General features: G+C 54.5%; 1 protein-coding gene across 1 annotated transcript in view; it reads left to right on the top strand.

Annotated features, from left to right (window-relative positions):
• The first annotated feature begins 9,570 nt into the window (after positions 1 to 9,570).
• The window catches only part of COL6A1 (collagen type VI alpha 1 chain), a 32,550-nt gene continuing 26,257 nt past the window's right edge, over positions 9,571 to 15,863 (top strand). Inside the window, exons 1-3 of the mRNA XM_031968303.1 lie at positions 9,571 to 10,029; positions 10,925 to 11,054; positions 13,765 to 13,965. Coding sequence (XP_031824163.1) covers positions 9,903 to 10,029; positions 10,925 to 11,054; positions 13,765 to 13,965 — 458 coding nt within the window. The 5' untranslated portion in view covers positions 9,571 to 9,902. The remainder of the gene's footprint in view (positions 10,030 to 10,924; positions 11,055 to 13,764; positions 13,966 to 15,863) is intronic.

The raw sequence follows: 15,863 nt of genomic DNA, 5'->3' as shown, positions 1-15,863 counted from the left end.
TCTCTCTCTCTCTCTCTGTCTCTGTCTCTCTTTTCTCTCGCCCTGTCTCTGTCTCCTCTCCCCTCTATCTTTCCTGTCCTTCCTCCTCCCCCTGTCTCTCTCTCTCTCTCTCTCTCTCTCTCTCTCTCTCTCTCTCTCTCTCTCTCTCTCTCTCTCTTTTCTGTCTCTCTGTCTCTGTGTCTGTCTCCTCTCTCCCCTCTGTCTTTCCTGTCCTTCCTCCTTCCCCTGTTTCTCTCTCTCTCTCTCTCTCTCTCTGTCTCTGTCTCTCTCTGTCTCTCCCTGTCTCTCTGTCTCTGTCTCCTCTCTCCCCTCTATCTTTCCTGTCCTTCCTCCTCCCCCTGTCTCTCTCTCTCTCTCTCTCTCTCTCTCTCTCTCTCTCTCTCTTTTTTCTTCTCTTTGTTCTGTCCCCTCTCCCCTCTGTCTTTCCTGTCCTTCCTCCTTCCCCTGTTTCTCTCTCTCTCTCTCTCTCTCTCTCTCTCTGTCTCTCCCTGTCTCTCTGTCTCTGTCTCCTCTCTCCCCTCTATCTTTCCTGTCCTTCCTCCTCCCCCTGTCTCTCTCTCTCTCTCTCTGTCTCTCTCTCTCTCTCTCCTCTCTCCTCTCTCTCTTCCCTGTCTCTGTCTCTGTCTCCTCTCTCCCCTCTGTCTTTCCTGTCCTTCCTCCTTCCCCTGTTTCTCTCTCTCTCTCTCTCTCTCTCTCTCTCTGTCTCTCCCTGTCTCTCTGTCTCTGTCTCCCTCTCCCCCTTTCTGTCCTTCCTCCTCCCCTGTCTCTCTCTCTCTTCTTTCTCTCTCTCTCTCTCTCTCTCTCTCTCTCGCTCCTCTTTCTGCTCTCTTCTCTGTTCTTCTCCTCTCTCCCCTCTTCTTTCCTGTCCTTCCTTTCCCCCTTTTCTCTCTCTCTCTCTCTCTCTTTCTCTCTGTCTCTCCCTCTCTCTCTGCTCTTCTCCCTCTCCCCTCTATCTTTTCCTTTCCCTTCCCCCCTCCCTTCTCTCTCTCTCTTCTCTCTCTGTCTCTCTCTCTCTCCCTCTCTCTCTGTCTCTCTCTCTCTCTCTTCTCTTCTCTCTGTCTTCTTCTCTCTGTGTCTTTTTTCTCCCTCTCCCCTCTCTTCCCTCCTTCCCCTCCCTTTTTTCTCTCTTCCCTCCTTTTCCAGCCCCTTCTTTCCTCCGCCTCCCTCCCTCTAACTTTCTCGAAACCCTCCTCTGGTTTCCAAACCCCATGGCCCTTCCCCCCTCCCCCCTCCCCGCCCCTGCAACCGAAGGCCTTCCTTTTTCCCTGGCACTCGCCTGGGCTTGCCCTGTGGGCGGAAAACCCGCAAACTGGTAGAACAACCAAACCTTCTTATCACTTTCACTCACTCCCTCCCAAAAATGGCAGAAACCCAGGCCCCCCAGCCCGGGCTTTTATCACCAGGGTAGGTCGCTCCAAAGCTGCTGAGTTGGACTATTTGGGCCGAGACCGGGTTCATCTCCCTGCGGGCTCTGGCCCTTTGGGCCCCCCCAAACTTTCCCAACAGTCCTATCCCTCCCCCACCCAGGCATTCTGTGCTCTCCCCAGGCCCCCCCCTCACCCCCTTCTTAAAGCAGCTGAAGAAAGCAGGGGCTGGAAGCCCAAACCAAACACAGAGCATTTTATTAAGCGGCCGCCGCCCTTCGGGCCCGCAGCCCCCCCACCTCCAGAACCGGTCCCCATTCTGGGCATGAGACCTCGGGCCCTGCCAGCGCCAGAGCTGAGGCGCAGGGGGCAGGGGGGCCCTCCCCGTAGCCCTTCCTTCGGGGCTCCCCCCGGAAAATGGCCGAGGTCCCGGTTCCCGTCCCCCCATCCAAAAAGTCGGAGAGGGAGAGAGATCCTCCGTGTTTAGGAAGCCCTGCCCAGGACTACTGGGCCCTCTGAGGACACAATCATCGCCAGTGGGGGAGAGCCCGGCCAACAGAACCTCAAAATCAACCTCAGGGGCACAAGGGGCTCCTGAAAGATCTAGGCCACAATGTTTAAGGGGTTCCGGCCCCCTTTAGAAAGTCTGGGGAAGCCTAGGGACATCCTTCCTGCCCCCCCAACACCCACATGAGGGTGGGGGCACGCACACTCACACACACATACCTTGCTCAAACTTTACTGAGTCCATGAAAACAGTCATGATTTTTTTGCCATCCAAGTTTCCAGACCCTGGGGAAATTTCAGGCCCCAAGGGAGGAACTCTTGCTCTAGCCCAAGCCATGCAGGCAGTTTTCAGAAGAAGAAATCCAATCAAAATCTATAGTCCTCTAAAAAGTGCTCCAAATCACTATTGATTAGGGATATGCAAATTAAACAACTCCGAGGTTATTAGATTGGCTGTTGCATGCTAGACTGCATCCTATTTTTTGCTTTTTCCAGCATGGTTAATATGGAAATAGGTTTTGCATGATTCCCATGTATAACTGAGGCTACCTTCGTAGCCTTCACATTGGATGAGGGAAGGATGGGAAGTTCAGAGAGAATCAGAACTTTAAAAAAAAAATTAAATGTTTAAAAACAAATAACACTTTTTGTAAAGATAGACCCACCCATGATTGAGCAGAATTCTCTCCATCAGTCCAGACAAATAGTCACCCAACTTCTACTTAAAAACCTCCAGGAAAGGAGAAGCTACCACCCCCTTGAGACTTCCCCTTCCATGCTGGGACAACTCTCCTGGTTAGGAAGCTAAACAAGCCTAAATTATCCTCCACAATGTTCCCCCCCTGCTTGTGGTGCTGCCCTAGGGGCGAGATTGATCCCTTGTCCAGTGATGTCCCTATAAACATTGGAAAGCTTTCTCCTTTTCTCCAAAATGCCCAGTCTTTCTGTGGAGGCTCTCAGCTGGCTTGTTCCCCATCCTGAACCGTGGCTCTTAGACCCAATTCGGGGACTGAAGAATCAAGTGTAGGCAGGGACCAGCACCCCCCGCCCCCGTGGCAGCCATGAAGCTTCTGGGCCCTCTTGGAATGGCTGCTGCTTAATCTCGCCTCCCCAGCTTTGTTCTTGCAGATGTCATTTCTCGAACCCAAGCTTAAGACTTCACTTCTCTCTGCTGACTTTCATCTTCTTTTGGTTCAAGCCAGTGCCCTTCTGTGGCGAGAACGTCTGTTTGGGTTTTCATCCGGTCAGACGCACGACAAGGAACGATTGGCATAGGCCAGCGGACTACAGCATTTGCTCCTCTACTGCCCAAGCCTTCCCGTGGGCCCCCTCAGAATAAGAGGCTCGGAGCGAGGAGGGCGTCGGCGCCCACCCGGAGGAGCGAGAAGGGCGTCGGCGCCCACCTGGAGGAGCACGTCCTCCACGATCTCCGCCCGGCTTCCATCTCCCTCTGCGAGCTGCTCCCAGCGCGGGCCCTTCCATGCCTGGGATGGCTCACCGCTTCAGCGCTAGAGCACTTTCCCAAGAGTCGCTCACTCTGAGGCAATGGGAGAAGATGGAGCCAGAGACGTGTTTTATGTGACCTTGACAGGGACCGCAGATCTCGGCCAACTGCCTCCATGCTCACCAGCTGCTACGGGGAGGAGAGGCTTCCCATCCACAAGGTGTTCCGATGGAGGAGGCATCATGGCAGCCTCCGGCTAAGCGGTGGTCCCGGCCCCAGCACCAGAGATATAATGCAATCCCTTGGCCAAGTCCACTGGCCTTCCCGGGTCCTTGTCACCCACGAGCTCCCGCTCTGCTTATAGGGGCCCTCGTCCTTTGTGTTGCCTACTGGGCTCCTGGGTGTGGGAAAGGTGGCAGCGTCTGATGCCCTCTGGGCTCACAGTTCCGGAGCTAGTCTCTGCTACTGGGACACACGCACCCACCCTCACACACGTGGGGCAGGAGCAAGGGAGCCAGCCTTTCCTTTCGGAGAACATCTTGCTGCCAGGTGCTCACAGTCGGTGCTCAGTGGGGGATCCTGTGGGGCCCCTTCAGCGCTGTTACTGATTCAATTTCTCAACTGATTTCTCATGTATTTACATTTCTCTTTCTCAAATATTCACACCAGCACCTTTTGTGACAGGAAAACAGGGAAACAAAGTCACTGACGGAACAAGTTTGGATGCATGAACATTATGAAGCCACAACTGATGAGGAACGTGGTGAAAGTAGGAGAGCACTGGGAAGTTTGATTGAGTAGAGGGCAGAATGCAGAGCCGGGAATGGCTCCAATGACGTAAATAACTTAGATTTTGCAAGGACCAGCTGGAAATTAGCTGATAAAACATAATCCCCTCCGATTGGTAGAGAGTTGGGGGATCAGAGAAGCAGAATGTTGCAACTGTGATGAAATAGGGGCTGCACTTCTGCCTCAGACACTTATGAGGTGGTCACTCAATGGCTTTGTGCCTCAGTTTCCCCACATGTAAAAGGCACCTACCACAGGGTTGTGAGGAGTGAATGATACATTAAAGCACTATAGAACTGTTAGCTGTTATTACTGCGTCATCAGCTCTGATCAATTGGTGAATTGGGAGGTTTATGGGTGGGGGGTGTCCATTAGGAAATAGCTTGTGTAAAAAACCAAGTACCCTTTAAAAATAATACAAGGCCTGTGTATGTGTGTGTGTGTGCATGGGTGTATTGTGTGTGTGCTGATGTGCACGTGTGTGAGGCCATGTGTATACATTGTGCACATCTGGGCAAGTGTATGTGTGTGTGCTTGTGTGCGGTCACGTGTGGGCACTGAGTACATCCGGGGGGGGAGTTCTTAAGGTCTGTCTGTGAGTGTGAGTGTGTCTCTGTGCGTGTGCCCAGGTGCACACTGGGAAGTCGTGTATCCGGGAGGGCCTTATGCACATCGAGGTGGGGGTCTCTCAGTGTGGGTGTATGTATGTCTGTGTGGATCTATTAGTTTGCAACGTTTCAAACCAGCCAAGAGTTTTAACGAGAAGGGGGAGGGCAGCGCTGAGCCAGACTGGGGGGGGGGGGGGGGGGGGGGGGGGGGGGGGGGGGGGACCTGGAGGATAATCCCAGTGCACACAGAATGAAGAATTTGGCAGGAGGAAGAGGAATGCTGAGAAGACAACGCCCAAGAAAGGACAGGCAGGGAGGTCAGCCTCCTCCAGGCCCAGGGCGAGCTCAAGCCAGAGGGAGGACAGGGTCCCTGTCCCTCCTCCTGGGGATGGACAGGAGCAAACACAGGCTGATTGCAGAGGACCAGCACTGGACAAGGCAGATGAGCTGAGGCTGCTGGGAGCACCAGGAAGATGGCAGACAGGTGGCTGCTCGGAATGGGGGAAGAGTAAGGACAGCCCCCCGGGCAGACTCAGTATCTCTCCATTCTACACCTGCTTCTCTTTTCTGTCCCAAGGAGAATGGATTTGGGACTAAGGAGGGCAGAGGAGATGATAATGGACTTAAAAGATCCTGTGCCCCTGACATTAAGGTGTCCTGCTTGACTAAGTTAGCCAACAAGCCCCTGGTAAGCGCCTACTATGTGCCAGGCTCTGTGCTAAGTATGGGGAATGCAGTAAAAAGGAAAAACAGCCCCAGGAGCTTCCTGAGGACGAGGAGGTGAGAAGGGAGCCCCCACCCTGCTGCCCGGATAAGTCCCAGGTCCCTCATTCCAGCACTGCATAAGACTGGGCCACAGGGCTCCACTAAGGACCCTACGCTGCCAAAGGAGAGTGAGAGAAGGACTCCATGATGGCTGGGCCCCTTGTCGTTGCTTTTCTCCTCAACATCCTCATGCACCACACAGCAAGTCCTGCCTCTATCCAGGCCTTATCTTTCACATCCGCCTCTTCTTCCCAAGAAGAAGACCCCTAATTGGAATCCGGAAAACATTTATTAAGCATTCATTTTTTGTCAAGACCTGTGCTAAGTTCAGGGGAAGTCAAATACAAAAGCTGACAGTTTAGTGGACTCACATTTAAGAGGATCAAACTTTACCTGGATGGTAAGGCCCCAGGATCTTCCTCACCAGCCTGGGCAACCACCTCCTGCCTCCATTTTCACCCCTCTCTGTCCTCAGACACCTCAGCCTGGCACCACTGCCAGGCCTTTCAGTACAACTGGCAGGGCCATGCCTCTGATCTATAACCATAATAATAGCCTTTCCTTATCCTATTGTTCTCCAAGCTTTTCCCGCAACAAGCCAGAAATGGAAGTACTACAAGGATCTTGAATCCATTTAATGAATGGGGAAAACAAGGCTCTGAGAGGTTAAGGGACAGACTCACCTAAAGGGAGACTCAGAACTGAAACCCAAGGCTTACTTCATATTTCTTCAGCCATACTTTAGATATCCCTATTCAATCAATCCATCTATAAACATTTATTAAGCATCTACTAGGGTCAGGCCCTGGGCTAAGTTCTACTCTACTCTGCCTCTACTACAAGAGGCAAAAGACAATCCCACACCTGAAGCTTATGATCAAATGGGAGAAGCGATATGCAAACAAATCTATGGAAAGCAACCTAGATACAAGATAAAGAAAAAGTAAGGGAGAAATTAGAATTAAGAGGAGTGGGAAAGACTTCCTATAGAAGGCAAGATTTTAGTTGGGACTTAAAGGAAGCCAAGGAGCTCAGTTGTTGGAACGGAGAAGGGAAAGTGTTCCAAACATGAGGGACAGTTAGAGAGAATGCCCAAAGCCCAGGAGACCGGTTCACTGGCTCAAAGGATACAAGAAGACTCGAAACAGAGGAGGGGCCTGGGTGATGAAGTCTCTGAACACCAAATAAAGCATTTTGTATTTGCTCCTGAGGGCAATGGAGAGCCACTGGCATTTACTCAGTAGGGGGGTGAGGGTTGGATCTGCATGTTAGGAAAATCACTTTAGTGGGTGAGCAGAAGATGAACTGGAGTGGAGAAAGCCTTGAAACAAGTAGACCCCCCCCCAGCAGCAGGGTCTGCATCAAGCGGGAATAGCATTAGAGAAGAGATGCTGCACAGGCAAAATTGGCAAGAGATGCTGCAGAGGAGAAATCGACAAGAGATGCTATACAGTCGAAACCAACAAGCAATCCCACATGAGTGAAATTGACAAAAGATTTCTGCAGAGGTGAAATTGACAACTGTTGATGAAATCGACAAGAGATGCTGAGGTGCGAATTTAGAGGCAAAGTTGACAGATGTTGCACAGGTGAAGTCGACAAGTGATGCTGTACAGGTAAGACCTACAAGCAACACTGTACAGGTGAATGGACAAGAGATGCTGCAGAAATGAAATTGAAAGGCTTAGGTACCATGTGGAATCTGAGGGGCGTGAGGAGTCCAGGATGATTCCTCGGTTGGAAGCCTGAAGGAGAAATAGAAGAGAGGTGGAGTTTAGGAGAAAGATCCTGAGTTCTGCCTGGGACATGTTAAGTTTAAGATGTACATCTAGTTCAAAATGTTGAAACAGTTGGAGATTTGAATTTGGAGCTCATCAGAGAGATTGTGGGAAGAAAGGTAGATTTGCGAACCATCAGCATAAAGATGGTTATTAAATCCATGAATGCCTGCAGAGCCTTTAAAATGCCATCTCCACCTAATCATCCCAGTAATAATTCGAGTCAACTGGCATTTACTAATACCTATTGTGTACCAGACATTGTGCAGGTATTGGAGATATGAGGGGAAAAGTGAAGTAAATGTTAATTGTGGGGAGCTCACTTTCATTCTACTATGTATATACAACATGTAACAATATCATTAAACATAAAATGAAATTAATATAAAGAATTGGGGCAGGAGGCACGCCACCCTAATAACTTTGGGGATCTCAAAAGGCTCTTAGAGAAAGAAGGTGACTGATTCTCTTTTTCCAGTCTTCTTAAACCCTGCTCCACAGCACATCCTGCACCACAAACAAGACTCCATCTTTGGGTTCCCAGTATTTTCTCTAGCCATCCCCCATTCCTGATGCTCTCCTTGACCCTTGAAGAGATTTAGAGATTAAAAGAGGCAATGGGAGGGCATGTCAGACCTGGGGAATAAACTCTCCAAAGGCCTAGAAGTGAAAGCTGGAGTGTCACGGATGGGCGATGCAGAGTAATGTATGAGTAGCCTGGAAAGGAAGGAGGAATAGGAAGGACCCCACATTCCTGGCTCAGGAGTTGATATTTGATCCTAGCTAATTCTGACGATTGGGCTTATATCTCTGAGGCATTCAGAAAGTATTAACATATTGTTTTGTCCTTGAATTTGCTGTCTAAACAAGCTTCCTGTTAGACACTAAACTCCTTGAAAGCAGGAAGCTCCCAGTACTCTGCACACAGTAAAAGGATACTGTGAGTCTGATTCTTTTTGTACAGCAAAATAACGGCTTGGTCATGTACACTTATTGTGTATCTAATTTATATTTTAATATATTTAACATCTAGGGGTCATCCTGCCATCTGGGGGAGGGGGTGGGGGGTAAGAGGGGAAAAATTGGAACAAGAGGTTTGGCAATTGTTAATGCTGTAAAGTTACCCATATGTATAACCTGTAAATAAAAGGCTATTAAATAAAAAAATTTAAAAAAGGATACTGTGAACTAAATTGCCCTGGAATGGAAATGGAGGCCTTGGGTGAGGGTCAGTCCCTTGTCCTTCAGAATTTGCAGATCCCTTCTGCCCAGGACATTCATTACAAGTGCTTATGTCTAGCTGGGCACACATCTGGACACAGCCTTGTCTGACAAGCTCTACCGAAGACTTCAGGGCCCTTTATAAAAGGAAAAGAAAAGACTGTGGCAGTGTGAACACCTCCCTGGACGAAATATCTTAACCTTCCAGCCTGTTGTCAGAACATACAGGCATCTGGGACTGGGGAGAGTGCGAAGCACGGTACCAGCAATCCCAAAGCCTGAGTTCCAGCTCTGTCTAACTGTCCCTTCCCTTCTGGGCAAGTCAGAAAATGTAAAACAAGAGGACGAGAGGGACTGGAGGGGGGACACCCTGGGTTCCTCACCGATCTCACAGCCAGTGATCCTTTGAGTCCCTTCCTACCTTTTTCAGAGTGGGGGGAGACCATGGCAAAGGCATCACCCCAGGAGAAATGAGCAAATGAATATTTTGTTTCCCCCTAGTGAAAAGGCAACTTCTTGTTGAGTCTTTTCCTGGCTCACGAGCATAGAAAATCACTGTTGGAAATCAGATCATTTAAAAGAAGAGTAAATACAGAGAGGGACAAGCCCAGAGACACAGACAGAAACAGAGACAGGTAGAGACATGGAGACAGAGTAGACAGCGAAGAGCAAGAGAGCCTACGGGGAAAGGCTGGACCTTCCAGGCTCATCATTTCTGCACATTTGGGACTATGAGCCGTCCAAACTTTTCTGAAACTGCTCCCAGAGACTAGATGGCAAAACTCCGTCCAAGTGTGTCCCGCTTAACGCGGCTGGGGGATGGTTGGGAGGCCCGAGCAAGGCCGGTTTCTCAGAAAGGCGTGCTGTGAGCCTGGGTGACTAGATCCCAGAGAGGTGCCGGACGAGGGGAAAGGGAGAGGCTCACGCAGCCACAAGAGTGGGGGAGGGAAGGAGAGAGAGAGGGAGGGAGGGAGGGAACGGAGGGAGGAAGAAGAGGATGCGGGAGGGAGGGAGGAGAGAGGGGGATGGAGGGACTGAAGGAGGGACGGAGGGAGGGAGCCTTTCAGTGACTCATTCTCAGACCTCAAGTTGAAAAGCAACTGCCAGAGAAAGCGCCCTCCCCTCCGAGCTCTGGAAAGCGCTCCAGCTGCAGCGTCCGCCCTCCCGGGTCTCCGAACTCCCTCCCTCTCTCTTTCTCCTCCTCTCTCCCTCTCTCCCTCCCTGCCTACCTCGTCCTACTGCAGCTCCGGCGAGGGCAGAAAGCCAGGAGGGGCAGCTCTGTGCTGGGCGCCGGGGTTAAAGAGAGCGGAGTCCCGGAGGCGGCAGAGTCGGGCTCGCTGCTTCGCGGCTCCTTCCCTCTCCTCCTCCTTTCGGTCCTCCTTTCCCCCAGCCCGCCCTAGATGAGCTACCCCTCCAGGCGGGCAGAATGAGGCTGAGCGGCGGCGGCAGGAGCGGCGGCGGGAGCCGGCTGCTCTCCTTGTTGCTCCAAGGATGTCTGCTGTGGGGCTGGGCGGCGGCGCAGGATATCTCCCAGAAAGCCATCGCCTTCCAAGGTAAGTCCCCCTCTCTGTCCTCCCAGCAGCCGCCAGGGGCCTCCGGAGGCGGCCGGGGGGGACTGGCGGGAGAACGGGGCTCGGCAGTCAGCCGGCTTCTCAGGGACGCTTAGAGCTCCCTGGCCCTTCCGCCGGCCCTCGGGAGGAAGACCTGAACTCAGCGCCCCGCCCGGGAGCCAAAGCCGCCCTGGGGCCTCTGGTGCTCCCACCAGTGCTCTTTCCTCTCCGCGCAACGGACTTAGCCGGGGTAGGAGGGAGAGAGAACAGGGGAAGAGATGGGCGAGGTGCTCCGCAAACTCAAAGCCCGGGCCCCGGCCCGGCTCTCGGCCGGCCCCGGCCCCGGCCCGGCTCTCGGCTTCCCTGATTAAACAAGTGGCGGGTGATCCAAGGTGATTTCCCCGTTTAGCTGAGACGGAACATTTGGGCTTTTGTCCCCGGATCAGGGGGAGATGGCTGAGAAACCCAGGGCAGCCCCACCTCCTCTTTGCCGTGTCTCCCCTTCAGACCCCCCCCCGGGCTCCTGCCGGGCACTTCACCCATTAGAAGTTCACAAATGAACTTCTGGAACCAGCTTGACCCTTCCCACCTCCCGATCTAGTCCGTGGGGCCATCCTAGCGGACCTGCTGCCTCTCCCGTCAGGAAGCCCCCTCCCTCCCCCCTCCCCCCATCTCCGCTTTTGCGAGCTGGAGTCGAAACTCTGGGTCTGGAAGAGCGGCAGCCAAGTGGAGGCTGGCACCTGATGGAGGCTGGTACCCGAGCAAGGCTGGCACCTGAGCGAGGCCCAGGCTGATGCTCCCCTCCGTTCCCAGCCTACAGCTGACCCCGGGTGCCTTAAGGAGGGGGGAGGGCAAGCAGGAAAGGAGCGAGCCCTGAGCCTGTCCCCTCTGCAAACAGACTGCCCCGTGGATCTGTTCTTCGTCCTGGACACTTCGGAGAGCGTGGCCTTGCGGCTGAAGCCCTATGGGAGCCTCGTGGATCAAGTGAAGGCCTTCACCAACCAGTTTATTGACAACTTGGTGGACAGGTAAGCTCCTCGCGGACGATGGCCCCCTCATTTCTCCCTCTTTTTTCCCCTGGGGGCACACAGCAATGTGGCTGCTGGGGAAAGAGAGAGCTGCCCTGGGGGCCAGGCCTGAGTCTCAGCCCCCCTTCTTCCTGGGTGGGCGCCTCGGGTGGGCTCACTGGGTGGGCACTGACCTTTCTCTGGACCTCAGTTTCCCCACTTGTCAAATGAAAGGGTTCGAGGGGTTGTCCCCCCAAAACCTCGAAGCCTGACCCAGGTCTGTGACGGGCTCTGTGCCAGGGTGCAGAGCAGACCCCAGGGTCTCTGGAAGCTTCTGGGCCAGACGGGGGTGAGGGAGGGGGCCGGATCTCTAGCCCAGCCTGGGAGAACCTGGGAAGGGGCAGCCCAGCAGCGCCTGCAGTTCCCAGCGCGTCCTGAAGAGGGCAGGCCCTCCTTAGCAATGCCGGGCTGTCCCGTGGTCTGGCTTTGGACGCTTCTGCTTCTCCGTCCTGTCCCGGGTGATGGATGCCCAGGCCCAGGCCTGGAGCGCAGAGCGGAGGGTGGGGCCGGATCCAGCCCAAACCCGGCAGCAAAGCGGGCGCCTGCCCGGGGCACAGGGAGCCCCCAATGAGCCCGGCTTTGCTGCGGGGGGTGGGGAGGGGGGCACGCCTGCCCCGGAGTGTGGGGAGCCCGGCCCTGCTGCCAGGCGGCTTTCCTTCTTTCCCTCCTTCCCCTTTAGCCTGCTACCTGTGGGGTTTGGAGCCTTGGGCGTGGGGCCCGATGGCAACTCTGGCACCAGCTAGAGAGTGCTCCAGAGGCCGGGCGCTCCAGAGGCCGGGCGCTGCCTGGAAGGGCGAGAGGGGTGGGCAGGGGACACCCCCGCTTTTCTCTGCCCCCAGTGCCCAGCATCGCATCTGGCACATCAGGAATGCTGGAAATAGGCTAGTTTAGTTGATGGATTCTGTCAGTGGGGCTTTGGACAAGTCATCAAAAGCCCCCGGGCCTCAGTTTCCCCCTCTGTTAAATGAGAAGAGCGGGTTCTTCTCTGAGCTCCCTCCCCCCTCTCTCGGGTGGGGTCCCCAGTCAGGGCAGAAGGACCCCAAAAGGTGCATTGAGCAGGCGGGAGCTGTGGGAGCCCCAAGGCAGGAGAGGGCCCTGGGAGGGGCCGTGGAGCCAACACAGGCTGAGCGTTCTCTGAGACAGTCCCAGAGGCACATGGGAGCCATCCCGGTGAAGGTCGCTGTGCCCAGGGAGGCAGCTCAGGTTGGGGGGTCCAGGCCAGAAGCCGGAGCCAGAGGCAGGAGTCCCGGGGTGAGGCTCCGCCCTCCCTGACTGACCCGAGAAGGCTCCGGAGGAGTCCGGCAGCACCCCGTGGCTTGGCCCTTGGGCAGGAGCAGCTGCTTCTCAGTGGGACCAAAGTCAGTCCCCAAGCAGTTTTAAGCACCTACTATGCGCCAGGCACTGCGCTGAGCTCTAGGGGACCAAGAAAAGTTGGTCCCTGCCATTAGGTATCTTCCAGTCTAATGGGGAAAAAGCCTGTAAACAAGGTGCAAATCGGACGTTGGCAGGCTGGGCCGGAGCTGGCCACAGAGGGAGACTTGAGGAAGGTGTCAGACAGAGGCCGGGATCAGGGAGAGACCGGGCCCTTCCAGGCCAGAGAGGCCGGGACACAGAGGGCCTTGTTCAGGGGGCGGCAAGAGGCAGGGCACGTGATGAAGAAGCCCGCCCCCTCATTTTCCAGGGCAGGAGAGCTTGGGGGGACCAGCCAGTGGCCCCCAAACAGGAAGAAGCAGAGCTGGGAGGGGCCGGGCAGCTTCCAGGATCCCACACTGTCCCCCCGCCCCTGCCTCCCTGAGCCCCCGTAGTGGAGACTGTTTCCTCGAGGGGCTCCTGTGCAGCAGGTGCCAGCAGGTGGGGGAGCCCCAGAAATGCATTAATGAGATGCCACCTGTAATGTAAGGACAGTCCTCGCATGGGCAGGACCCGGAGACACGCGTGCGGGCCCCATGTACACGTGTGTGCGTGTTACACAGATAGGGCAGGGGGCGCGGACCCCGGGGCTCAGCAGGGACCCCCAGACACAGGTGGAAGGGCGGAGATGGGGAGGGGACGGCAAAGGCCGCTCTGGGCATGGGGACGACGGGAGCAGGAGAAAGAAGGCCGGGAAGGGAGCGGGAGGACAGATGGACAAGGAGAGTCCAGGGGGTCCAGAACAAAGCACATGACTTCAGTGGCTTCAGAGCTATGGCAAGCCTTAAACGCCGGGCCAGGAGTCGTCCTTATTCCCTAGAAAAGAGGAAGAGATGGAAGGATGCAGGGGAAAGGGCAACAAAAGGGTCACAGCAGAGCATTAAGGGGCGGCCCAGCCCTGTGGGAAACAACTGGGGAGGGGAGAGCTGCCGAGCAGGCCGTGGCACAAGAGTCTGAGTAAAAGGAGCAGAGCCCGAGCTGCTGTGGAGGTGGGGGGGGGGGGGCTGTGCAGGAGCCCTGGGGGCGGCTAAGGGGGGACGGCAGGGGATGGGCTGTGAAGGACGAGCGGGAAGGGTCCGGGTGACCCCCGACGTGGGCTTGGACTCTGAGGGAGGCTGCCGTCAATCACCATAGCCACATACCGGGGGGGCATACAGGGAACACGATGGGGGTCCAAGCGGGGAGAGGTGAGAACCGGGGCAGGGGAGCAACGGTCGTCTGGCACAGCCCGTACACCGCATACTTCCCCTTGGCTCGCCAGGTACTACCGCTGCGACCGCAACCTCGTGTGGAACGCCGGAGCGCTCCACTACAGCGACGCCGTGGAGGTCATCCAAGGGCTGACCCCGATGCCCAGCGGGCGGGACGGCCTGAAGGCCAGCGTGAGCAGGGTGAAGTACATCGGCAAAGGCACCCACACGGACTGCGCCATCAAGAAGGGGATCGAGGAGCTGCTCATCGGGTGAGTCGGCCCAGGGGGTGGGGACGCCATCAGCAGCCGAGGCACAGCCCAGGGCAGCTCAAGGGGCAGGAGCAGGGAGGTCCAGGCCGGGCTGAGCCTTGTTCCATGGGGACCCACTGAAAAGGGCAAATGGCAGCCTGCGTGTGGGGAAAGGGCCCTTGGTGTGAACAGCTCCCATCTGCATAAGGAGAGAGATGGGGGCAGGGGGAGAGAGAGACAGAGAGAGAGAGAGAGAGACAGAGAGAGAGACAGAGAGAGAGAGAGAGAGAGAGAGAGAGAGAGAGAGAGAGAGAGAGAAAGAGACAGAGAGAGAGAGAGGGGATGCGTGTGTGTGTGTGTAAGTATGAGTGGACAGGTGTGGGGCAGGGGTGTTTGAGTCTCTCAGATGCCTTTGTGAGCCATTTGGACACTAGCCTCTCATCAGTCCCATGGGGGGACAGAACCCAAGCCCAGCCCACAGGGAACCCACCTTTCCTGTGGCCGCCTCTGGGGACAAGGGGCTCCTCCAGGAGGCTGGGGAGCTGGGTGGATGGGGACTGGGAATAGCTGGGCTTTGGCCAGAACTTGTATGTCCCTATTACATGGGGTGGGGATTGGGATTCTAATAATAAACAGGAGGCACGGGGCGGGGGAAGGGAGGGCGCCCATGTTTCCCCATTCCCCACCTGGAGCCTGAATGGTTACAGAGCAGGTTTGGCTCTCAAATGCTCGTGTGGGTAAAACAGCACAGCATGATGGAGAGACAACGAGATTTTGGCTCAGAAGACCAGGTCTAAATCCTGCTGTCTGTGGGACTTTGAGTCATTTCTCTCCCTTCTCTGAGCCTCAGTTCCTTCCTCTGTAAAATGGGGAGGGGCCTTATTGACTAGATGCCCTTGGAGGTCTCCAGCTCTAAGCCACACCCTTAGTCATGGAAGCTCTGTCACACTGCTCACAGTCCACTGAAATCCCCCAGGTCTCCCATGTGTCCTCCAGCCCTGAAGTTGCCCAAGTGACTATTTGGACCAGTGTTACACTTTACATTTGCCTCCATCGAGTATCCCAATGTTTTCCAATTCTGTCACTCAGGGTGTTGCTACTCCTCTTGGTTCCATGCCATCTGATAGTAATAATAATATTTAATTATATAATATATATTATATGTATAATATAATATATAATACTATAATGATAATAATAATAATAATAACATTTGGGTGAGGGTGTTTTTGGGAAGCCATTGATTAAAGTGCCAAGCGGCACAGAGCCGAGCACAGATCCCTAAGGCACTTCACTGGAGACCTGCTTCAAAGCTGAGGAGTCATTCTTGAATCTGGATCCCAGTCTACCCAGCCATGGTCTTGTAGCCCGAATCCCTCCATCTTGTCCCCACCAAAAGGACAAGAGATTTCTGCCAGATGCTTTGGCCCAAGGTTTAACAGCGGGAAGGAGCTTCCAAGTATATTCTGCCCTGCTCTCATTCTGTCGCTTTTATTGACCAGTGACTGGCACATAACATGCCATCTGGTGGCTCGGCTGATCACTGAATCCATGTTGGTTCCCAGTGATCACTGCCCCCCCCACCAAATGCCCTCCAACCACTTACAAGTCATTCTAGAATTTTGTCAGGAATCAAAGGCAAGTGGTCTGTTCTTTGTATCCAGCTCCTCTCCCTTCCTTCTTTTTCTTTTTGGGAAAACTGGGTCAATATTTGATCATCTTAAGGGCCCATCTCCCAATGCCTGGTCTTTTTTAGCCCCACCCCACGTACTTAAATAGCCATTTTTAATCCGAATATTCAGGATTAACCTTAATTTAATGTGGGCTTTTAGCTTTCCACCAGGAGTCTTAGGGCACTGGGCTGGTCTAGGTATTTCCTGCCATACCTGGACTCCTAAAAATAGCTTGTCCCGATGATT

This window comes from Sarcophilus harrisii, chromosome 4 (assembly GCF_902635505.1).
Source record: "Sarcophilus harrisii chromosome 4, mSarHar1.11, whole genome shotgun sequence".
Classification (NCBI taxonomy): Eukaryota; Metazoa; Chordata; class Mammalia; order Dasyuromorphia; family Dasyuridae; genus Sarcophilus; species Sarcophilus harrisii.
The sequence above is the reverse complement of the archived record's forward strand: the minus strand, read 5'-3'. Positions and strand labels throughout refer to the sequence as shown.